We start from the raw sequence: 26,200 nt of genomic DNA, 5'->3' as shown, positions 1-26,200 counted from the left end.
AAAGTAAATTCTACATCACTTTTACACATTCTAATTTTTTTTTTTTTCTAAAAAAAGGCTGAAGGCCCTAAAAACAACTACCTCTCATTCATTGCCACATTCAACAATTGCAGAAACAAGAAGAAATTAAAATCACAGTAAGATCATTAAGAGGTTGATCATCTACTACAAAAACTTAGCTAGAACTCTTAAGACGACACCTTAACCTACTTCCATTTAACATCTAATCCTTCGTATCTTGTGACACCGGAATAGGATTCATACCCTTTCATGTCCTTTTGAGCTCTATTTCATTAATCTCAAGATCTCGGAGAAATTTTAAGCAATATCTAATCAAGGCATACCAAAAACTGTCTGTCTTACCGCCGTTAGATACAATTGTCGTTTTCTGTGACACCGGAGTAGTATTCATAACACTTTTGTATCTTTAGAGCTCTATTTCATTAATTTCAAGAGCTTCGGGTAATTTTGAGCAATTTCTAATTAGGGCGTAGCAAAAACTGTCTGCCTTATGACGCCGTTAGATACAATTGTCATTTTCTGTGACACCGGAGTAGTATTCATAACCCTTTATATCTTTTGAGCTCTATTTCATTAATTTCAAGAGCTTCGGGTAATTTTGAGCAATTTCTAATTAGGGCATAGCAAAAAGTGTTTGAACTGTGATGCCATAAGATACAAGACTATTATAAGCCCTAACCTACAATAGCATTTCTGTTTCCTCATAAGCATTTAAACAAAGCACTTGCAGTTGCTCAGCTTCACTAATCAACACAAATATGCATGTTTCGAGCCTAATCTAGCACATCTTTGGCCCCAAAGTTAAGAAATATCTACAAATTCAGTCGCAACGCAATGTGTAATCAATTTGAGAAGGGAATGTATATCTAAGAAATGTCTTGCAGAGATTTCATTCATGCAATTTCGAAAAGAAAGAATCTGAGCTCACACACCAATTCACAGTTCAACACACTAAAAGAAAGTAAGATGGATAAGTGAATTTTCATCTTTGATTTTTGTTTCCTTAATTCTCACATTTCCATGTATCCAACCATCAAGCATATCGCAGAAACAAATATTTCTCACAATTTGTCCTTAATTTGTGTCCACAAGAAGTTTATTCAGCTGTCATACTAGTTTCTACCTAACAACAAAGCACACCATGAAGCATATCACAGAAACTAATTTCCACTTAAGTTGAATCTAAGAGTGCATTAACTGAGAATAAAATTTTTGACGTTCGTATTAGTTTCTTCAATTTTCTTACAAACCAAACAAACCATGAAGCATACCACAGAAACCAAAATTTCACACAATTTGTGTATAATTTGAATCTAGGAGCAATGCATCTTATATATAATCAAAAGTTTGTCCTTCATATTAGTTTTTCCTATCCCGTCACAATCCAAACACTGAAACACACCATGAAACATAACAGAAATAAAAATGTATCACAATTTATAATTAATTTTCAATCCAAGAGCAATGCACCTCACATATAATCAAATTTTTAACTTTCTAATATTTTTCTTCGATTTCCTTAAAAACCAAATGGCAAATGCACAATGCAACAGACCGCACAATGAAAATTTCTCACAATTAGTACTTATTTGAGTCCAAGAGTAGAACATCTCATGTACAATCAAATTTTAAACTTTCTAATATATTTCTTCAATCACCTCACAACCCAAATGCACATGCAACATACCACACAACAAAAAATTTTCACAATTGCTACTAAATTTGAGTCGCAGTGATTCACATATATAATCAAATTTTCAACTTTTCTAATCTATTTCTTCCGTTACCTCACTAACCAAATGCACCATGCAACATGCCACACGATGAAAATTTCTCACAATTAGTACTTAATTAGACTCCAAGAGCAGTGCATCTCATACATAATCAACCTTTCAACTCTCCAATATCTTTCTTCAATTACCTCACAAACCAAAAGCACCAAGCAACATACCACGCAACAAAAATTTCTCGCAATTAGTACTTAATTTGATACCAAGAGCAATGCATCTCAAAAAATTCTTGAACTTTGTGCATAATTTACATTCAAGAGCAGTGTGCATTTCACAAATTATCAACTTTTCAAATCCTTATGATCTGTTTGTTCAATTCTCTCATAATCCAAACAAAGCATGAAACAAATCACAAATTTTATGCTTAATTTGAATTCAAGAGCAATTCATCTCATATATAATCCTATCACCAATCACTCATCAAGATCTACAAATAGAAAATACATAAGAAAACAATTTAAACATATATAAATACCTTTTAATATCTCAAGAACAAGCTATTGAGAGCTCCGCAACTTCATCCCCAACCTCCGAATCCTACTTCCATGGCTCTACAAACAACAAAACCAATCAAAATCCTCAATTTGGCCCAATTGAAGAACAAATCTACTGATCTAGCGATCTACCTCGCGGGAAGCGGGAGGAGGCTCAGAGTCAAGCATACGCAATGACATCCTCGCGATCTCAGCAACAGCGGCATCCCTGAGCTCAGAATCATCTCCGGCGAGATCCTCATACGCCGCCTCAAACGCCTGCCGCCAGAACCTCGGCAACCGCGATCGGAGCCCGTGCGCGTAGATATCCCACATTCGCCGCACCGTCTTCTCCCTCTCCTCCATTTCCTAAAGAGAGAGCAAGCCAAAGAGATCAGTAGATTCACAATGAGAATTCCATCATAGAGATTGAGAGAGATGGGTACAAGGACGTCAATGGAGACAGCGGAGGAGGAGGAATCGAGGAGATCTCCGGGGAAAGGGTTGAGGGAGGTGGAGGACCATTTGAGAGAGACGGAGCCGGTGAGCATCGACCAGAAAGCAAGGAGGAGGATGGCGGCGAGCGCCCAGAACTTGTAGCGGCCCTTCCCGAAAAGCGAGATGGCGTCGGAGCTGGCCTCCTTCTTCACCGACGACGGCGGCTCGCCGGAATCCTTCATCTTCTCGCCGGAGAGAGAGAGTGAGAGAGAAATGAGAGTGAGACGAAATGGAGGACTTTTTTTTTTGCATTTATAACCCTGAAAGTTTGGGATTTTGTTTTGATCCCTCATATTTTTTAAAATTACAATCAAATCTTTTATATATATATATATATATATTCTAGAATACCTTTAGAAAATAGGGGGTTTATTTACCTTTATACCTTAAAAATTAAAAATCAAATTATACATAATATTAATAGAATTTAATAGTATATATAAATAAATAAGAAGAATATGCTTGTAAAAAAAAAAAAAAAATCAATTTCAAATATATTTTCTCAACTTTTTTTAAAATGAAATTTAGATTTTTTTTTTATTTTTGATAAATATGGGCAAACTACACGTGAGGAGCTGAACTCTATAACGCATGTGTCCTCCACCTGTCTGAGTCGGGATTCAAATTTGAACTTGTTTTCTCAAAAGAATAAAAATCATATGCAAAAAACTAATGCCAATAGATCGAATGATAATTGATAATTTTGATAATTTTAATAAATTTTATTTTTCATAATTATTATTGCTTGAGGTAACTCAACTTATTAAATAATTTTATAAAATATTTTTTGAGAAATATTTCACAAAATATGTTTGAATTGTTTTTTTAGCTAATTAACTTTTTGATAAATTATATAGTTCTATCAGAGCTTATACATGTAAAAATATAAAATTGAAAATAACACTCAATTAATCTAGTACCAATATATGATTATTTTACTTAAAAAGATAAATGTAAGTTTTCATGTTACTTTTGGACTGATTTCATGAATTTAGAGTGGCCATGCTCAAAAGACAAAGTTAAATAAAAACAATTAGAATTTAAAAAGAAAAACAAGTTATGTGACCTTTTTTTTTAGTAATTGAAATTATCATAGAAAAGAAAATTGGAGGATTTAAAAAAATAATTTGTCTTTGAATTATTGGCAAATTGATTATTGTGGTGTGTTTTTACGGTTTTATAATTCAAATTACAATAATTAAAATTCATAACATATTAAAAACTACATCAAGAAATTTAATAATTAAATTAATGAAAAAATTACTAATTATAATCATTAAAATGAAGTCCACATGAAATTGTAACATAAATTTTTTTATTAATTCATAGAATAAAAATCTATGAGCGTTGATACTAACCATTGGATTTACATCAACAGTTGTGCACTGTGCAATAAAACAGTATCACTATTCTTATAAACAGTAACACAGTGAAATGTATAAAATACAGTATATACAATATTTTAATCTCAACCATTCAATCAAAGTATCTAAACAAATCTAAACCGTTAAACCCTATACCTAATCAATCATTTAATCAGTGTTGTTTACTGTGGCCAACTGTGAACGTTCTGCGAACACCCACAATTGATGTTTCTTCATATATATATATATATATATATATGTGTGTGTGAATTTTTTTTTTACGAGGTGAGCTAAAATAGCTAGAAAAGGTTACAAGTGCACTCCATTGTAGAAACAACATCTTGCAGCCATCTTGGGTGATTAATTCCCTATAAAACAGAGACAAGCCAGAATTCCTTCTCCCATATTTAGGGAAGACATCTGCTAAATTGTTGAGCTTCCTATTTGGTGTTGTGATTGATGAGTTCTTTTACATGAATGGCTTCTCTATGGAAGTTCTTGTTGTTCTGAAGGTTATTGTTGCTGAGAAAGTTCAACATTGCTGGGCAATCAGTGCATAATTAGTACTCCTAGTGATTCAGACATCTACCGAACTACAAACATCAAGTAAGGGCAAATCCTATTTCAAAGACATTGCAATTTTGCAAGGATATGCCAAAAAAGAAATCTCCGGAAACTCCTGAAGCTAAGAGGGCCAAGTTCGAAAACTCATCTACCATTGCTAAGCGCAGTTTAGAGTTCCTAGATCACTGCAAGGATGCAACCTAAATACGAGTGCACTTTAGTTGAGTCTTTCCTTTCAGAGAGTGTTGGTGTGTTTCTTGTACTTTTATCTTTTTTCTTTGTATTTTGCTTGTTGTTTTGTTTCTTATCAGTCTCCACGGCTAGTGAACTGAGTTATCTTGTTTGTAAGTTCATATATGTATTTATTTGTGCTTTTATAGCTTTTAAATCACTTGCAAAATCAATCCTTTGTTGATATCAATGTGGAGATAATAAACACATTCATTTTCATGAAATATCAAGAATACAAACATATATGTAGAATATTTGATAAATAAAACTCTCACATCATGAAAGTTAACAAAAGAATTCTACATATCATTGGTCTCTTATCATCATAGATATGCTTTCAATTTCATCAATACTCATCATAGACATGAAATAAGGAACACATTATAGTCTGTTCCTGAATGAACACCTAATAAGCAATTCTTGGCAAATTATATTTGTATAAAGCCTCATGATCACATAATAATATACAAATTTTCACTATTCTTCTGCACAACACTAAATTCATATGATATGTTTTCTGTCACAGACGACGTAAAATCAAAACCACAAAATAGCATAATGAGTTTACTTTGTGTTAAATCTATGATTGATTCCACATTGCAAATAGTTATCTGATGCATGAAATATCCAAACAATAAAATATATGTAGGACATCCTTGAAAAATTGTCATGAAACATAGAAATCACAGGATATCATACCACCATTTCATTATCTGCTACCACACACCACTTGTTTCATTTGAAGAGTAATCAGCTGCAATCACCATTTCTAGAGTCAGACTCAGAAACCCAAAATAAAGAAAATAAAATAGCACATCGATGTCTCTAAGTCATAAGTATGATCAACTCTACAATTCACACAGTTACAAGCTTGTGAAAATTATGAGAGTAGACATATATAGGAGGATTTTTGGCAACAAACATTGTCATAAAATACTCACAACAATCATAGAGAATGATAAAGCAGTCACTGTTTGACCACACACCAGCAATTCCAATTGTTGTCTTCCCCATGATTATCACCATGTCCAGAGTCATAGACTCAAGCGCAATATAAAGAAAACATAACACTGTAATAGCACATCAATGTTTCTACACTTTGCACACAGTGGCATACCTTGTAAAAGATATCAAGAGAATAAGTATATGTAGGAGATTAAAACATTCATGACAATCATTAAAGCAACATAATGCTGTCCTCATTCTACTCTACACCAGCAGTTTCAATTGGTGTGATCTCTGCAACAATCACCATCTCCAGGTCATAGACTTGGAAACCAAAAATAAAGAAAAAGTCGAACACAATCATGGTAGTTTGGTAAGTAACCATGGCCAACTCCACATTCCACATAGTTGAATGTGTTTTGTTTGCACAAACACACTGCAATTATACTTCATGCATTACAATTTAGTGTTACTGGTCTCCAAGCCCTCTTCCCTTAACAAAGGTTGCTAAGAACTATGAGGTTAATCCATGTCATGATAACTGCTTCAAACAACTCTAAGTTTGTCAAGCAGTAGGGGAAAAAAGGAAGAAAAGAAGTTTTATGAAAAAAATATATATTTTTATTTGCTTATCTATCTTATTTTTGCCTTTCAAAACCATACAAAATAAATCAAATTTCCTTTGGGTATTCTTTTCTTTTCATCTAAACTTCCCTTCTTCTTTCTCGCATAATACAGACACAGAAGTTAACCTTTAATTAACATCAATTGATCAAAATCAGAAAAGAAAGAGAAACTTTCAGGATGCATTCCCGAGCTATACTTCTTTGTTACAAAATAACACCAATCATAAGCTATTATCCAAGTCCGAAAACAGCTTCAAAAAAATAGCCCATAATAGCACACTAATCATGTGATTTTTGAGCACCCATCTAGCATGCACACTTGACAAGCAATACACCAGCAGTCGAGCGCACATACATAGCACACAAGTAAGTTCTCAGTCGATAGTACCTCCATATTGTTATTTTAAAGTTCAAACCTCACCACTCCAACAAACAGCACACACCCATGTCGCAAGGAAAAGAACCTCTCCATATTTAAATTCATGGTATGAAAAACAACCTCCCTAAAATTTTTCAATTTGAAACAAAATCAAGCACAATATTTCAATAACAATAAAAACAAAACCTTTTCAAATTATTGTTCAGCAAAAATCCTTGCCCTTCTATATTTACAAGTCCAGCTTCAACCCTCCATTGAGCACTTCTCTACTCACAGTTGCCCCACCCATTCTTCCACCAATTCTTCACAACCCTCTTATTTTCTTCCTTTTTCACTATGATTTCACTATGTCCACTTCTCTCTTTTGAGGCAAAGAAACTAATGTGAAGAATACAACAAGCTATTAGGATTTCCCTTTTGATAATTAGAGTTTAATTGGCACAAAAAACTAATCAAAAAAAGATTAATTCATTCAAAGAGTTTGAACAGCAATCACAACCAACAAACAAACACTTGTAAATACTTCACACATAATACACAACCAAAGATCAGAAATTTCACCTCACTGAGCCCCGTCCTCCGGGAACCGCGCATCGAACGGCGCCGAAGAATGGTGGTTCGAGCTACCGGAAGCCGCTCCAGCATGGTTCTGGAGCTCAATAACGATCCACCGGACAGCCTTGCTCATCTGTTCAAGACGAACAGCGCTAATCGGAGGAATCCCAGATGATCCCAGACCGCCCCGAGGGTTAGCGCCGGTGGCCTCATCGACGAGGCACTCAGATCCGATGCGCTGCTTCATTGATTCCACAAGCTCCTCCGCTTGATCGCAAGCGACACGGAACAACTCCCACCGCTGCCGGAACGCCTCGAGAGCAGCATCCGTCTTCGGGGACTTCCGGCCACCGGACTGCTCCTTGGCTTCGAGCACCTCCGCCGCCTTCGCCACGAACTCGTTGTACGCGCTGCTCAGCGCGTCGACGATGCTATCCATTGATGGAGCTTTGCGCCGACGAAGGGATGGAAAAAGGAGTGATATTTTTCAATTTACCCCCTAAACTTCTTATAATCACATTGTACACCTTTTCCCAAATTTTCAAATCCCCCGGAAAAAAATCCTTGTATGTTTGAAAAACTTGAAATGCTCTAAAAATTCCTCCAAAGTTTCACATATTGTCCCGTCAAATTTAGATATTTAAAAAAATATATATATTTCTGACAATTTATTTTTTTATTTTTTGTTATAAAAATAATTAATGTTAACGGAGATACCTCTTAGTTTTTTAAATTGAAACACATAATATTAAACAAAAAAGTAAAATATTAAACAAAAAAATTTTATGCATTAAATAAAAACTTATGTAATTACATGATAACACGCAATATTGTAAAATACATGTTAAGCTGAAAATAATTATATAGTTATATGTAATTACAAATTTATATATTTTAAATATAAAATACATGTTGTAAAATAGAATAAACTGACGGAATGAAATGCATTAACTGAAAAATAAGTTGCGAGAAAAAAAAACATCTAGTAAATTCAAATGTTAAAATGTCTGGATGTTTTGAAACTTTCAAATACTTATAATTTATTTTCTCTTAAACAAATCATTTTATAATTAAAAAATATTATTAAATTGTTCGAGTTTAACCCATTTTTGATGTATACAGCACTTGTTGTTTTCATAAAAATAAAATAATTCTAATTCTAATATTTTTTTGTAATTACTGATTTACTCTGATCATGTTCCTTCCCTATGAGGACCTTTATGAGAGAATTTGTGTAATTTCACAATTTTTTTTTAGTGAGACCTTTTAACAATAATAAAAAAAAGTGTGAATAATCAAAACCATAATGAACTCACTGCAAAGTACTTGTTTAGCCACATTAATGATCAAATAATATGATAGCAAAACTTAAATGTATTTGATTTATAACTAAAAATTACAAAATTAAAATTGAGGCATTCATTGTACAAATTGAAGAAAAACAATGAGTGTTCCTTTTCTGCTGCAGTAATCTCATTGGTAGCAATAGTAACATTCGCAGGAAAAGATCGTCGAAAGCCGAACATCAGCTAATTGTTGCAAATGAGTGTTGTTTATCAGATGGCAAACTAATACTCTGTTTCCAATAATCCGTCGATGAGTCCGAATTCTAAAGCCTGAGAATGGCATATGAATGTGTGAGACACAAGTTCCAAAATTAAGTTCAGTATGTCGGAATTCAAGCAGAAGAGCATACCTCTGAAGCAGAGAAGAATCGGTCCCTTTCCGTGTATTGCTGCACTTCATCCAGTGTTCGACCGGTAAATGCAGCATACATTTTGTCGATTTTCTGCATGTTGTACATGTGTTATATTGTATTTAACTGCAGAGAATTTCAATCCTTACAAAACAAAGCTCTTCATCGTCTTAACCTTCTAGTAAATGCAAATAGTTTTAAAGAAACTCGGCCACTCATGCTTAGCGAGATAGTATACCATTTACAACAAAGATACTTACATGACGTGTTTGGACGGCTTCATTTACTTGTCGCCTTACATCTTCGACATGACCCTTCAAAAGAATTGACAAATCTTACATCAATAACTTCGACGAAAGCAAATGCTATGTATTGGATACAATTGGATTGGTGCATACCCCACATCCACTTTGCGGTTGGTGGATCATGATTCGTGCATTTGGCATAGCATACCGCATTCCTTTTTCTCCTCCGGCGAGAAGAAGTGCTCCTTGGCTAGCAGCCACGCCAAAGCATACAGTCCCCACCTTTGGTTTTATCTGGTTATGTGAAAAGTAGAACCATTGAGCAAGAACAGATGTAGGTAAACAAAAATACATAAAAGGCTGGTTAAATCAATACATCCAATTGAACTAGTTTCACTTTGTGCATGGGGACAATCAGTAAATTCAAAATGAATGACAACAAAAAAATACAGAACAACATATGCTGCAGAAAAAGGAAAAACAGATCCTATATGTCGCATTACATATACACATAGATGGAAAAAATGAGTAATCCAAAATAGCTAAGAAATCATCAATTATTACATAACCGCAAATTCTAATATCCCATCCGTCAAACTGTTCTTAAATGTAGCAATTAAGTTATGCCACAGAACCCTATAATGCATAAAAATTGTCACAGTTAAAGAGAAAATGAAAATATAGAGAGATTTACACCAAACCCCATCTTATGAATCATGAATAGCTTGAAATGTAAATTCTTGCAAGGAAGGAAAAGTAATTAGGTTGACAAATTTTATAACTTACCCATGACATGCAGTCATAAATAGCTAAGACAGAATAAGTGCTCCCACCAGGACAATTTATGTAAATCTGGCCATGGAAGAAACATCACTGAGCACAAGTGAGAATGGTGTTGGAATAGGACCAGCTTAATGATAAAGAAGTGGCTACGTTATACGCATACCAGAATATCGGAATCCTCGTCAATAGCTGCAAGAGTTACAAGCTGTGATATAACTTGTTGCGCAACTTGAGAGTTAACGGGTTGTCCTACGAAGATTATACGGTTACGGAAGAGGACAGACGAAAGGTCTAAAGGTCCACCTGGAGTCATCACAGCAGGCATCATAGGTGGGTTTCCCTTCTTTGCATTAATCACTGCATCATATCTATGGGACAATAGAGTCATGTATATAAGCTCAAATAGGGACAGGAAAGGAAAGTAAGCATTGGGACAAAACATGAAATAATAACTTTTAACACATTGTTGGTTCTATTATATGCCAAAGATCACTAAAACTAACAACCAAACACACACACACACACACACAAAATTGCCATGGCGTACAGTATGGCAAATAACCAGGCAAGCCCACATATTCCTTGACTGCCATTTTTCCCATTGTACACAAACTGATCAACACCATGTATAATAATGTATAGCCAAATGTATAATGAAAAGAATTAATTGATATAGCGTAATGGTTATGAAGAAAAACAAAAGGTATTGTATCAAACCTCCTAATTGATGGTGCTGATGCTAGTATGTATCTAAAATTAAGGCAATGACTATTTTCGCTTTTCATATGATTACTATTGTATGTATCAAAAAAGAATCCCAGCATTCTAATTAGGTAAGAAAGTTCTTCAAACTTAATATCATATCTTGTGCAATTTTTTATGTGCAAACAAAATCATACAAAATAATTTACATGGTACAACAGTGGCATGGAAGCACGTGCATAAGCAATACACTGCCCTTCAAACGTTTGCCTACCATAATGCTAAGCCTCACTAATTTTGTTTACTAAAACATACATAAAATGAGGGTGCTTTATCTAAGTACAAAGTAATGATAGAATAAAACCCACAGATACTGATTGGGACACAAATAGCAAACTATAGTAAGACTAGGCAACCAGAAGGAAGAAGGGGAAAAAGGGGGGAACTTGGGCAAAGTGATCCAGTGCATACCCCTGAGAGTTGTATTGAACCAGGCCATTAGCTTTTATAGATAAACTATTATTTCCGTTCTGCAACCCTGTATATACCAAAAAGAAAAAAAGATGAGTCAACAATTATTTACATAATTTGTAGCCATTGATTCAAGCAGAAAATAAAATGCATGATCTGACAAGCCCTTTAGCACACCCTAAGAATGTTAAATAACACCAGCACAAAATTCTCCAACATTAAAAGGTCCCTCAATTACAAGATTCAGATTTTTATGCTGATAAATTACTACAATGCATGCATGTCTGGTAATTATTTGATTTTAGCAATATAATTCATCACCACTAGATGTGGATCTCATAACTGAAATGACTTTTGGAAAACCATGCAATAAAGCAAGCATAGCAATTAGTCCAGGAATATAGGCAGCCAGGAAATGTTCCTCAGGATCAATACTGGATAAAAATAACATTGACTTTCCATTATTGCATAACCTACAAAAGCATTATGACCACTGAAGTTTATATCCATCGCCTGAAAAATCAAATTCATGCAATAAGCTTCAAATTTGTGAAGATGCATAAATTTTTTTAACACCTAAGGAAATGTTATTGCCAACCTAATAATCAATGAACAAGGTCTCATTGAAACTTTTGTGTGGTTAGCAAACAATTTTCTATTGTCTGACGGCATTCATCCTTTGACAGTAAGCAAGCTATCAACTTGATTAACAAGCAAATTGAACATTTCTAATCAACCTTGCAGTTATGCAGTTTATAGCGCATAGTCAGCCAAGTTAACTTTTTGAACATTTTATACAAGTACCTGAACTGCCCAGATAAGAACAAAGTGAAACAATTACTCCCAAACTCCATACTGAAGACAATGAACTTTCAAGTTCAGTAGCTCAACCAGGTAGAACACTAGAAGCAATCTACCATCAAAAGGCACAACACTACGAGTATGCTTGGATTTAGTAAAAATAAATGGAAAAAAATTTCTTTTTTTTTTATTCTATTTAGCTTCAACCAAAGCAAGTCATAACCGTAAAACAAACCAAATAGAACCATCCTTTACTCTAGTCAAATAAACTACAATTCAGTTAAAAAAATATATTCAAGAAAAACAGAGTCTTCAAACGAAAAATGGGGTTTTTATAACAAAAATACCTTCACCGAATCGATTTTTGGCCTCATAGCATCCAAATTTGAGCAAATTCCTGAAATCAAGTAGAATCAGAGAAAACGCAGAAATCAGACAGCAATCCAGAGATATAAACCAAAAAAAAGTGAACAAATTAAGATAAAAGTGAAATACCTTCGAGATGAATTCGGAATGGCAGCACGGAGACAAGGAGCAACGACGCCAAAGGGCGAGGATACGGCCATGGATGCCATTGGCGAGCTCCAGGGATGAGACTCCACGACAAAGCGGATGTCTTTCTTCAAGGGCCTTTATGCTTTAAATTTCGTGATCTTTTAAGATGAGATCTCAACCCTTGGATCTTAAAACTACTGATGGGCCGGTCAGGGCTTATATGGGCCGGGCCACACAAACCCAAGCCTTGACATGACACGTGATTTTCACGTGCCACATTGCTTTGAAAGTCGTAACTCTTAAGATGAGATCTCAACCGTTTAATCTAAAAGCCATGAACTGGGCCAACATGTGAGTCACGTGACCACAGGACCACCCTCCATGAAAGAGATATGACACGTGCTTTGCACGTGTAATCTTGCTTTGAAGTTCGAAACTAGTCAGATGAAATCTCAACCATTCAATCTTCAAACCTTTGATAGGCCGAAGCCCAAAACAAGGCCCATATATATAGTGAACTTTTTCATCGTGCGCAAAGGGTATGACACGTGCTTTTCACGTGAAAAATAAAAAATATACTCCCTGTGAACCATTTTAACTTGTCTATGAATTAAAAAAATCAGTGACAATTTAGATTTTATAAAAAAATATATTGATTTTTCATAATTATTTTCATTTAAAATATACTCTAAAAAAATATGTAGTTAAACTATATTAAATATAAAAATAAATTTGAAAAAATAATATTTTATATTTTATAAATTTGTAAATAGAAAAGTAAAAAAGATTAAAAATTTAAAATAAGACAAGTAAAATAAACTGGTGGATGTAAACTTTAATTAATGGGCCGGTGTGGCGGCCCAATATAAGCTCCAAATGAAATTTCCCATTTTACCCTTCAACCAAATGGCCAGGACACATGTTTTGCACGTGTGAGCATTGGGTACCCTTTTGGTGGGTCCCATTCTTTACTACGACGTGACCACGTCCATACACCGACATGACAACCACCCAAGTTTCAACCGTCCAACATCTCCATCCAATGGTCTGAATTCACTCTCAATTCCGTAAAAATCGAAGTTGTACGGATTGTCTCAGAAACTGATTTTATCAAAATTATTTTAAAAAAAAGATTTTGGATTATCATTTTCAATTCTTTAAAAAATATAAACAAACATTTTATTTTTTTATATTTAAAATTAATAAAAAAATATATATATATATATATATAAATGACAAACACCAAATCAAAGGATAGAGACAAATAAATTAAAAAGTATTCTTCATACATAACTCCTCCCCAGAAAAATCTAGTGCAGTGTGAGTTGAGAGCTTAAACTCTACCTTTCAATCCTACTATACAGTAATTATCACTGAACTAGTCCGTTGTTTTTATTAAATATTATTTTATATAAGGTAGATGCACTTATTATCTCGTTTTTTTTTATTTTAAAATAAATCATATCAAGAAAATATTCTATCTATATATATTTTTTTAATTAGATATATTTTAAAACTTTATGCTATTTGAAGATAGATTTTAGATTTAATAATTTTTTTTAAAAATTTGAAATTACAAGTTGCCTTGATCTGCAAGTTTCTTTCTAAAGTTAAATATCCCTTATATTATCTTTGCTATTCCATTACATGAAATATTTACAAAATAAAAACCAAAAAAATTATAAATATTTTTACAAAATGTATTAAAGGCCACAAAAAAAATATACTGATCATTTTAATTATTTTTCAGTAATTATTAAATATTAATAAACACTTCAAAGAATATACGAATATATATATATATATTCTTTTATAAATAGAATCAAAACCATATACGTAACTTTTAAATTTTTTTTGAAAATATAATTATTATAAAAATTTAATACGAGGATCCACAACATGTGAGCCATAAATTTTGAAATTTTTTAATTTTTAAAAATATTAAATAAATTTTTATTTTTTTAAAAAAAATATATATATATACATCGCGAGAGGGAAAAAAACAAGAAGAAAAAAAAAAAGTTGAGTTTTTTAGAATTCAAACCGCGCCGAAAAAAATCTCATCGGAATCCATGGAATTCGACGAAGCCGAGTGGGTGATCGCCACCGCCGGAGCAGAAGAAGCCACCGCCGTCGCCGACGAGGAGTGGATCATCGAGGATGGCTGCGGCGAGGATGACGCCGACACCGACGAGAGCCGTCGAAGCATCTCCGGCATCCTTTTCCCCACCGCCTCCGCCGGCATCGGCTTCGCTCCATTCTCGCCCTCATCCGGCAACCTCTCTCTCTCCTTCCTCCCTCCCTCCGTCGCCGTCGTCGCCGCCTCCAACGGCCTCGTCCTTATCCGCGGCCCTTGGTCCACGTACTACCTCTGCAACCCTTTCATCTCCGAGGTTTCCCGCATCCCTCGCCCCGCTCGCCCCCATGCTCGCGACGCCACCGCTCTCGTCTTCTCCGCAAACCCCATGTCGCAATTCCACCTCGTCTGCGCCGTTCATCTCCAGGGAATGTACCAATTCGAGACGTACTCCTCGGGGAGTGCTCTCTGGCGATCGTCCATCCAGGAAATCCCCTTCTCCGGCGAGATCTTGCCCTCGTCCGCCGTCTCCGCTTGCGGCACCGCTTACTGGCGAACAACTGATGGCGCGGTGGTTGGATTCGACCCCGTGATCGGTGATTCTAGGGTTATAGAGAGGCCGGATGGGATCGGATCATCGGCGCGGTGGCAACTAGGCGAAGCCGGCGATCGGCTCTGCTGCGTTGTTGTTCAACCATCGTCGGTGGAGATCCACGTCTATGAAGCATCGAATGGGTGGACTTTGGTGGGGTCCATCGCCGTCGTCTCGCCGGAGAAGGAGGCGGAGGCGGAGGAGGAGGAGGAGGAGGAGGAGGATTGGGTGATCGGAGGAACGATCGTGTGCCGTGAGACACCGTGGCCGTTGAGATTCCAGAGTGCGGATCCCCAGGCAGTGTTGTGGGTTGATGGGAGAGTTTTGGCCGTTGATCTCGCCAGCTGGAGAGTGAGAGCTGTGCGCATAGATGGGGCGGCGCCGGATTCTTCCATCGATGACTACGTGGCTCACATCAACACCGTTGCTTCAGTTCTGGCCAAATCCAGCCGTCCAATCTCTGATTTCGGTTCATCTCTCACTCTCTCACTTTCTCTTGATTAGTTCTTGAAATTCGTTTAAAAATTAATTTTTACTTTGTTCAATGTTTTTACTGTTAGTATTAGATCATATATTTGTGAATACTGATGATTTTTTCTCTGTTTTTTTTTTAATGGTTGTTGGTAACATTTGTGAACAAGTTTGAATGTCCCTCTTTTAAAATCAGTAAATGTGAACAGAAGGTTGGTGGGCCAATAGTTCTATGCTTTTGTTGTATTTATTAGTGCACATTTATGGATAAATTTCTCAAGGATTGAATGTGATAGGAAAAGTGGTTTGGGTGAATAAAATATTAGAATACTTTTCATGCCATCTTGTTTGATGAGTTTGATAGAATTATTATTTTTAATTGTTTGTTGATTTATATTTTTTTAGTCCTAAACTATTGTTGTTATTACCAATGGTTCTCATGGTTGGTGAAGTTTTTAGCCTGTCACTTATTTTCTAGGAGGTAGATGCAAAAGACTCTTTTTTTTATATATATAAGGTTTGATTGGTTGTTGAATTCTTTATACCATTTGTTCAAGTATTGAGTTTGATTGGACTTTGTGGGATTTGGAAAAATGAGAATGCTATTAAATTAGTGAACCTTTGATTCAATGTTTTTCATGTCTTCCCAACTCTCTCTGTTTTTCCAAGGCTTAGACCGGCCGCATTGGCTTAAAGATTTGTGTGCTCGGCGTCATTTTATCTTTTAATCTTTGTTTTTGAGCTTTTGCTCTTTTTTCCAAAAAAGAAATGTGATTGTCATTGAATTATGTTTGCCTTTGATTTTTTTTTTTTTCCACTCTTTATTGTTATAAGTAAAACTTCTCAAAATTATCTTGGAATTTTTCTTTAGTGACCTTGAACATAATATCAACTTGTGATTATGATTGGACTAGGACAACTATTATGATTATTGCCATTGAACCTTTTGCTTTGGTTAACACATGGTAACTCTAGAAGTTTGTTTGAGGTGTTATTTTCTTAGATTATATTGTCAAGTATAATGAATTGTAGTTGTTATTTGCATGAATGACTAGATTTATGTTTCTGCAACAATGAAATTTCAGTAAACATAATTGGAGCTGTTTCGGTTTTATTTAATAGTCGTAAGGTAGGGGGACTATTCATAATAAACAAAAATGTCGGAGTGCCTTATAAGAAAAGAAATTTTTGTTTAGTTGACTTTGATTTCCATATACATTTTATACCGCTATGCTTTTTTATTTCTCTAACATGCATCTTGAATTTCTGCCATTCTGGAAATCTCTTCAGTTGACTTTGATTTCCATATGCATTCTATATCACTCTGCTTTTATTTCTTCAATATATATCTTAAATCACTGCCATTCTTAATAATTGTTTGTATATAAACTTGCATCATTCATCTAGAGTTTGTTTTGTTAGATACCATTAATTATCAATCCCTCTGCATGTTATTGTATGATTGTCAATATATGGTCCACATTTTCAACAGCAGGAACTTTATGAACAGATTCTTTTTCATTAGTTCATCCATCTCTCTTTATTCTATTTGTTCAATGAGACTTTGAAAAACAAAGCTTTACTGTCTTTTCCTTTCCTTTTCCTCTTTTTTTTATCCCAATTCAAACACACTGAGTTTGTTGAATAATGATGATGAAGGCAATGAAATGGTCTCAACTTGAGATTGAAGACCCGGACAAAGACTTTTTAGGGGCTATTTTGAAATTAGGACTTAGAGCAACAAAAATTTTCTTTTATTTTCCATTGATTACTTATCTTTCTCATTACAATTCATTCTTAACATTTCTTCGATTGTTCTCAAATTTCCAAGTAGATAAAAGTAGAAAATGAAAAGACATTTATCTATCGATTTTCTTTTCTTGATTGTTTAGGCTTCTTCCCTTTAACCTTTTTTTCTGTCCATGAATGAGATTAGATTATCAATGCATGAAACATCTTTTGGTTGTTTATAATGCACATTGATTTCGGCCACATCACTTGCCATCTTATTTAAATACTCATCAAACTCATTGTCGGTTCATTTTATATATTTCATAGACGCTAAACAAACAAAGAAACATATCGAAAACATATTGATTTCACTTGTTTAGTTTGCCGTCTCGGGCCCGGTTTGTATACTTTATTATTGTTGAAGATGATGGTGGTTATGAAAGTGAAAGAAAGATACCTACCCATTTAAATGCACAAGTTTATACTGCTTGAGTACTAACCAATATGATTTGGAGCTCTGTGTTTTCTTTTACTTTGTGATAATCAATGAGTGCTTTGATTAACATTGTTTAGCTTCCTTTTCTTTCAGTTATTTATGAATTATAATCAATAAAACATTGACAGAGAATAGTAAGAAAATGACATGTTTGGATGTAATCATGTCTGAGAGAAGCAAATCATATGATAAATATTTTTATTTGTTTGAATTTTGGTGGAATTTAGAGATGTCCATGTCTGATTAGTTTCTTTGTGTTTGCTATGAAGTCCATGAATTTTAGGGTTTTCCAACCATTCTTGTCTTTGTTTTTTTGAATGAACTGTTTTTCTCGTATTATCGATCATCTCTTGAAAGTATCAGGAAGTGAAAAAGCCGACGGAAATCTCACTTATATGAAGTGTTAGTTTTCCTCTTATGTTAAAAATTTATTAGCGGGGAGAAGTCAATCCACTTCAGTCATTCTTTCGATTTTTACATGTAAACATTACATTTTTGTTTGAAAACAATTTTATGGAAAAGTAAACTGAGGAAGTGGCTTGATTTCAAAACTCTTCGTAATGCTCATTTCCAATCTACAACTCCAAATTTCTATCCCAAATCTCAAATTTGGTTATGCTATAATAAATTATATTCTAATCACGAACCTCAAATTTTACTCAAAAAAGCATATTCACAAAATATTCCTACCGAATCTTTTTATATATATATATATTATTATTACAATTCAACAACCACTTTCTTCAACCTCGAATCCCTTTAGAAACTATTTTGACAATTTAGACAAAAGTGTCGTTGATTTACCAGAATGTTAGTTTTAATATAATTAGTTTTTGCATTTTATTAGTTTTTATTAAGCTTATTTTCAATAAAATTTTAACTATTCTAGTTTCATAAATTTATCATATTAATAACTCTATTATTAATTAAGTAATTAATTACACAAATTAATATTGTAGGTATATAATGACTACTTATAATTATATTAATAAATTATTAATTTTATAATTTTAATTACTATTAGTTCCGCCGGTATGGTTTATGGATTTAGTGAGCACTCAAAAACACTTATAGAAATCTCGCATAAACAAATCAAAAGGATACAAGAAATTGGTAACTTAGTTCGGCGTCAACTCGCCTACGTTTGGGGGCAAGCTTGGAGATAAACAATCCACTAAAAGAAGTGAAAATACATGAGTACAAACACTTTGTTACTCACACTCACAAATAAAGATCATTACACTCTTTAGATTGTTTAGTGCCCGAACTCACTCAAGCTCTCATCAAACACACAATCTCAGAGCAAAGTAGCTTATATAGACGCCTCAACGTCCCAAATATAGCCATACCTCTTTGAGAATCTCGGCGGCTACTAACTTTAGAACTTTCCAAAATTAGCTTTTGCAACTTCGGTTGTAACTCAACTTGCAACATGAGTAATGCTATATTTGACGAATTCCTCAGCTAAATTTCTCAGCCGAATGGTGTGGAGGTCCACGTGTCACCCCACTTTTATCCTACTCACCCCCTCTAAAAATTAAAACAAATAACCCACCGTCTTTTTCATTATACGACCATCACCGTCATATCTTCCACACCACGATTGGCGTCTCGCTAACTATACTGGCATCATCCCGACATCGTCGCCGCCATCGCACCACCATCAAACAACACTTTCACCACAAAGTCCTCTCTAGAAGAACAAGTTTCTATTTTTTGGATCTAAATTAATCATAGACGGCCAAAAATCAAACAAATTTACAATTACTTAGCCTTCAAATCCTCTACAATAAGCACATGCAAAAAAATCATCTAAAAGAAAAACAGAAAAGCAACAAATTTGCAGCAGAACAACAAAAACATCCAAACAAATCAAGATCATGTCATCAAACCCCTCACCAAATCAAATCATCATATCCCACTATTGACTCGAATCAACAAGAAACACCTCCAAGAGATCCAACTTCTAAATCCACTCAACCATACCTCCCCTTTCACATCTCTCCCCTACTTTCAATTTTTTTAAAATTTAGGATTAAATAATTAGAAACAGGGATGTGATTTGAGGCTAGAAATCAAGGGGAGTTGTGATGGTGGCAGTTGCCATCACCACCACACCACCGTCACACTGGTTTGAAGAAATTATGAGATGGTGATGAAGCGGAGAAGGAGAGACCCTCTCGATGGTGAGGGGCTTGCGATGGGGGCACAAATAGAAAGGTGATTGTGGTGCGGTGGTGGCGATGTCGGCGACGGCACAGGTGGCGTCAGGCGAGACGGTGATCATGGTGTGGAAGGTGTGACAGTGGCGGTTGGATGATGAAGAAGAAGATTAGGTCAGAGTTATTTGTTTTAACTTTTAGAGGGGGTGAGTAGGATAAAAGAAGGGTGGCACATGGACCTCCATGTCATTCGACTGAGTAATTCGGTTCAATTGCCAAGCGATCTCTAGACCCATCAACCTCCTTGTCAGGCTTAGTTGGAGTTGATGCAGCCAGGTCTCCCAATCCCAACTATCAGCAACTAGCCTACCTCCTCAGTTTCTCACCATTCAATCCCCTCGCAAGGGGCGCACGACTTTGTGCGTCTTCATGAAACTATCCAAACATGATTTTCAATTCACCCAAGTTTGGTCTTCAAATCTTCCTACAAATAAATCTTCAATCAATCATGTCTGTCACACCCACCCCTTCTACCGAGGTAAATGTGGCACCCATCAGTTAAAAATTCCTTTTAATCGGAAACCCCGACACCTCCTCAGAAACCAAATCGGAGTTACAAATTACAATTTATAACTTTACACCAATCGCAGGATTCAAATACATAAATACAACAAATATAATAACTCAAATTTGTGGGTACAACCAGCTACAAGATCACGATACCAACAAATATAAAGAAAAGTATGGGACCCATCATAGCTCTTGGACTTAACCCCCGACTAGCTCTAAACTTGAACAGCAAATCTAGGGTCTTGCTCCTCAGCGATACAGACATTCAGTTGGTCAGAGGTGGCTTAATAATTTCAAATATTCAAATACAATGATATATAAAATATATAAATACCAACCTCTCAAATAATTTTTCCAACTTTTCCAAAAATACTGGAATTCTAGCAAAAATACATTTTTTTAAAGAACTTTTTGAAACATAAATTCATCACAAATCAATATCAAATCAATTTTCTAAGAAAATCCAAAATTGTTGTGAGGATCGCCTCCCTAAGAGCGACAGACTGGGCTTCGCCCCCTCATCACAAAACATAAATTCATCACAAATCAATATCAAATCAATTTTCTAAGAAAATCCAAATTGTTGTGAGAGACTGCCCTCCTAAGAGCGGCAAATGGGCTTTCGCCCTCATCACAACCCAAAATAACAAGTAATATAAAAATCCATTCTCAATTCCACGACTGGAAAAACTCTCCCCACTTAGCCGCCGTCGCGACTAGGTCTGGGAGCCGCCAAGGTCTTCGCACTGACGCTGGCCCATCGGTCCCATGTGCGACTCTAGGGATCCCGATGTATAATCCAATCGTGGCTCTACGCTCCCACCCGATCCGGACAAATCAACACTCGAGTCCACCACGCCACCTCTAAAGGGCCCGGCGTGGGGACCCACTATCGCGATAGTCGGGCCTCAGCCCTGCCGTCACCATCCAAACCAACATCGTAAATACAAATGAATAAAACAATCAGATAAATCACATCATAGGATCCTTATCCGTGACAAGCATTCACATCACGAAAAATAAACATCATTTCCACAAAGCCCAATGTCAAAAGTATAACAACGATAAAACCAAGAAAAATCCGGATCCATCGATACCATTCCTATTCCGAGAATGAAAACCAATTCCACAAATATTGTCGGTAAAACATTTTAAAACGCTCACATGATTTCACAAATCATTCCAAATCAAAGCATATATAACCATCAAAAATAAATACATGAATTGAATAATTAAATCACATATACATGTATTTTTCACTATTCACAAATCACGTATAATTATACGAAACCCGATGTATCAATACGATTGTCGGAACATCAACGCAAGTAAATATACATATATTTTTAACCTTATACGCAAATTAAACATGATAAAATGAAATACTTAAATAATTATTTCCAAAAATACTAGTTATTAAACAATTATTTCAAAAATAATAATAATAATTAATATTAAAAAAATAATAGCCACTACTAACTCACTCGGTGTCCTCGGGTTCCTTCCTAGATCCGAACTCCCTCTCAAGACCGAACAACACCTCAATGTAATAATATAATAAAAAAATAAATAACATATTTAAACTCAAAAAGAAAAATACATGAAAACAATAATAGACTCTATTGGGCCCACTCACTCCAATCGGTTAAAACCCGACCTTGCATAGTCCAATTGCCTTTCAGTTGTATTTAAACAAACTCACCGAGCTAAACACTCTGAATCAATCTGAACCAACCTTAATTGCACTCGAACCAAAACTTAATTTCACTCGAACCAGCTTGAACCAACTCAATTCTTATTCAAAAATCCATTGAACCAACTTGGTTCAGTCCAAAAACCCTTAACCCAAAATCAACTGAACCAAACCCAACCCTATCTCAACTCGATTTGATCTGCCCCAACTCAACCAAATCAACTCAACTCAACCAAATCAATTCAACTCAATCAATTCAATCCAACTTGGTTTGATCTAATCAAATCAATTGGACTAACTCAACCCATTTCAATCTAACCATTATCATTAACCTCCTAATCATCATAATTATCAACTTAATTAATCAAACCAAACCCTAATCTCGCTGCTACAGTAATACTACGATGCAGAATCCCTAAGACTCACCTCCATTTCAAGAAATTCCAACTCAAATACTGAGTGTTTTTTTCCAACCAAAAATTGAAGCAACAACTCTTATTAACAATAACTCATCATTTTTCATCATAAATCCTTCTTCTTTCTCAAGAAAAATTACATTTCTCAATCCAAAATACACACACATACATTCAAGTATACCAACAAATAAATCATCAAAAATACTTTACCAAATAATACTTCATCCATTCTTCTCTCAGAATCACCAAAACTTTATCTCTTCCAATTTCTCCAAATCTCTCACTCTTTTTCTCTTAACTCTCGGGTTCATCATGAGCAAAATGGTGGGAAGAAGATGAACAATCATCAAAAGTCTCAGATTTTTCTCTCAATTAACTCTTCAGCCGAAATTCACTTTTAGTCCCTCAAAACTTAACTTCTTACAAACCAGTCCCTGAAAAACTCACAAATGGTCCCTGGATTATAAAATAATATTCTCAAAAGGTCCTTTTCAAATTATCCAATGGTCCTTGGATTATAACACAATATTTCCAAATGATCCCTTCAACTTACCTTTCAGTCCTTAGTTTTTCACAAGCATTTCATATCAATCCTTTTTCTATTACTCTTTAACCCAAAAATCTTTTTAAAAACTTTTTACACTTAAGTCGCTTATTCTGTCCCACTTGGGGTTTCTCAACAAGATTCTCGTAGAAAATTCTACTCGCATCGTAGTAATACTCGAATATATTTTTCAACAGTTATCCACAGGTTCAGGGTATTACAATGTCAATCTCACCAATAATAGGTATTTCTCCAATTTTGCATGTTTTCAATCATACCCTTAATAATCTTTTATTAAGGTTTTTCAAATCATATCTTCAATAGTCTTCAATTATACCATTAATAGACATTTTTTTAATTAGCCTCCACCAATAGTTAGTCTTCAATCAAATCTAAATATGATCTTGATAAAATCTTGCCTTCAGGTTGTAACTCATACCAAAAATAGCTCCACCAAGATCTCCGAAGATATTTGCCTCCAATCCAAGATTCATTGCCACGTCACCATGCTTCCCATGTCATCATCTATGCCATGCCACAATGGTTGTCACGTCACCTTGACTTTGTACAATTCATCCGGGCATGCTACGACAACATAGCCAACGCTTGCTATTTGCTGGGGTTTTTTCCATCATCCAATCCACAACAAATCGAATGAAAGCGCTTAGGATTTCTTTTGATTCAAACCCTTGTTGTGCTCTCACTCTTTAGTGTCAAATCATACCAATTAAAGTGTTTTTGCACTAACAATTACAATAATAATAAAAAAATAAAAATAAATTATTTAAAAAATTAATATTTATGTGGGATCCCAAACTTGGGGTCATTCTATGCCAAACCTTTATATTTGATTTCAAATTTGAGATTTGGGTTCATGCATTAAAGATGGCCTAACAAAACTTGAAAGATGGGAATCTGAGTTCAATATTTATGAAGATATTTGTATTTATTTTGAAATTTTCATGAACTCATAACAGTAGTGGATCTCTTAAAAAACATATATATATATATATATATATATATATATATATATATATATTGTTAGGAAATTCTAATTTAATTTTTTTAACTATCACATTCATCTTATGCTCTAATATATTTATATGATGAAGTAGTGTTAAAACAAAATCATTGATTTTATAAAGAACATTTTTGCTAAATATTTCAATAGAATTTTAATAAAAAAAATTTAAAATACAATATGAAGGAATTTTTCAGTAAGTGAAGCACATTGACTAAATAAATTGATTGAATTAACTACACAATATTTTCAAGCTGATTCACTTATTATTTAAATTTATTTGATTTTATTGATTTTAAATCATAAACATCTTGTTTCATAGAATTTCAATATTAGCATTAAACATATCATGGGTTCTTCCCGACCCAAATTGATATTAAATAATTAAACCATTTAAGTGAGGAAAAAATAAATAATTTCGATTTAAAAATAAAAATAAAAATAAAAATATTTTAATGTTATGTAATATTGTTTAAGAAAATTAAGATAATACTTACTTTCAAAATTTTATTTAAAAAATTTAAATACAACCTTCAAAATAACCTTTTACACAAACAAACTAGTGTATGTTTAAAAAACAAGAGGCCATCATACTTGCTATTGGTCTACCTCCATTAGAGTTCCTCCTTTTCCAATGATCAATGACCTACACTGATATGCAAAGGTTTTTTTTTTGTCTACCTAAATGATTTCAATGCTCCTCAATTCCACTCCAAGATTAGGTCAATGCATGCCTCTAGCAATGTTCGGCATGAAGACATTGAAGAGTTCATCTCCCATGATTCTGGAACTAGAGAATACACTGATTTTCAGCCTATTATATTCTGACATGTGTCCCATGTGATGTTATTATATTTTTTTGTATTGTGATTAGGGACACGTGTTAGATTTTAATAGGTTGGAACCATGGTATTCTCTGGTTCCAGAACCAGGGGAGATGAGTTCATTACGAAATGTCTAAGCCTAGAGTCAATTCCAAATGTTGTGACTTAGCCATGTATTATCATATCTGAACCCATTACATTTAGGGCCCAACCCTTAAGATATGAACAAGCCTTGTTTAGCAACTAAGCCCTTTTCCTTTAGGCCTAGACTTTGTACCAATATCACTAGTCTAGTTCTTGGTCCCAACTCTATTGGACTTCAATAATTTTGGGTTTGTTTTGCTAAGTTTAGTTCATCTCAAAGATTAAGTTAAAAGTCCATTGTACCTAATGACTCTCACTTGGTCCACTATTCTTAAAAGATATTATTTCTCATTATAAGTGGTGTTTTTTCCTTGAGGGATGGTACCTTGTCCCTATTACTTGCTTCAATAAGCTAAACTCGTATTTTTTTATTATTGTAATGTAGTCCTCTCTTTGGACGATAATACCTTTAAATAGGTTAATTAAAATTTGGAGTCTCTTATCAGACACAACATCGATGATAACCCTAATCATGCCTCTTAGGTCAAGGACTTCATCAATAACAACTTTGACAAAAACTTTCTATGAACAGTGACTTGGAAGTCTACAAATATGAGATCTCCTATAAATTTGAATCTCTACTCCAGAACTATGCATCTATGACTATCAAATTCAATCCCAACTTCGCACCTCCTTTGATGTTGGTGGGTACTCACCTCCAATTAAATTATGGACCTAATCAAAGACTTTTCAGACCTTAGATTGACAAAGTGACTATGGATGAATAATCATCTCTAACGGTTAGAGCTAAGTGTCACCCAGCTTTTTTACCTTCCGTATTTTGTTATAACCTAACCATCTTTTGTGATTTTGTTTTTTG

The 26,200-nt window shown here is 34.5% G+C and overlaps 4 protein-coding genes across 4 annotated transcripts; 1 reads left to right on the top strand and 3 right to left on the bottom strand.

Annotated features, from left to right (window-relative positions):
- Positions 1-2,027: 2,027 nt before the first annotated feature.
- Positions 2,028-3,012, bottom strand: LOC120277652. The gene is made up of 3 exons (XM_039284511.1): positions 2,731-3,012; positions 2,438-2,653; positions 2,028-2,362 (listed from the first exon to the last, which is right to left on the bottom strand). The coding sequence occupies exons 1-3, from the start codon at positions 2,962-2,964 to the stop codon at positions 2,309-2,311; spliced, it is 504 nt and encodes a 167-aa protein (XP_039140445.1). The 5' UTR covers positions 2,965-3,012; the 3' UTR covers positions 2,028-2,308.
- Positions 3,013-5,348: 2,336 nt separating this feature from the next.
- Positions 5,349-7,929, bottom strand: LOC120269226 (mediator of RNA polymerase II transcription subunit 32). Its single transcript, XM_039276572.1, has 2 exons — positions 7,453-7,929; positions 5,349-5,695 (listed from the first exon to the last, which is right to left on the bottom strand). Exon 1 carries the CDS (start codon positions 7,883-7,885, stop codon positions 7,454-7,456), a length of 432 nt encoding a protein of 143 aa, XP_039132506.1. The 5' UTR covers positions 7,886-7,929; the 3' UTR covers positions 5,349-5,695; position 7,453.
- An 873-nt stretch (positions 7,930-8,802) lies between these two features.
- On the bottom strand, positions 8,803-12,772 carry LOC120270343 (ATP-dependent Clp protease proteolytic subunit 6, chloroplastic). The gene is made up of 9 exons (XM_039277347.1): positions 12,640-12,772; positions 12,492-12,541; positions 11,344-11,410; positions 10,334-10,538; positions 10,174-10,239; positions 9,541-9,681; positions 9,403-9,456; positions 9,143-9,235; positions 8,803-9,062 (listed from the first exon to the last, which is right to left on the bottom strand). Exons 1-9 carry the CDS (start codon positions 12,717-12,719, stop codon positions 9,015-9,017), a joined length of 804 nt encoding a protein of 267 aa, XP_039133281.1. The 5' UTR covers positions 12,720-12,772; the 3' UTR covers positions 8,803-9,014.
- A 1,889-nt stretch (positions 12,773-14,661) lies between these two features.
- LOC120271461 lies at positions 14,662-15,931 on the top strand. The gene has a single exon (XM_039278142.1). The coding sequence runs from the start codon at positions 14,712-14,714 to the stop codon at positions 15,810-15,812; it is 1,101 nt and encodes a 366-aa protein (XP_039134076.1). The 5' UTR covers positions 14,662-14,711; the 3' UTR covers positions 15,813-15,931.
- The last annotated feature ends 10,269 nt before the right edge of the window (positions 15,932-26,200 follow it).

Source organism: Dioscorea cayenensis, chromosome 2, assembly GCF_009730915.1.
Source record: "Dioscorea cayenensis subsp. rotundata cultivar TDr96_F1 chromosome 2, TDr96_F1_v2_PseudoChromosome.rev07_lg8_w22 25.fasta, whole genome shotgun sequence".
In the NCBI taxonomy this organism is placed as follows: Eukaryota; Viridiplantae; Streptophyta; class Magnoliopsida; order Dioscoreales; family Dioscoreaceae; genus Dioscorea; species Dioscorea cayenensis.
The sequence above is the reverse complement of the archived record's forward strand: the minus strand, read 5'-3'. Positions and strand labels throughout refer to the sequence as shown.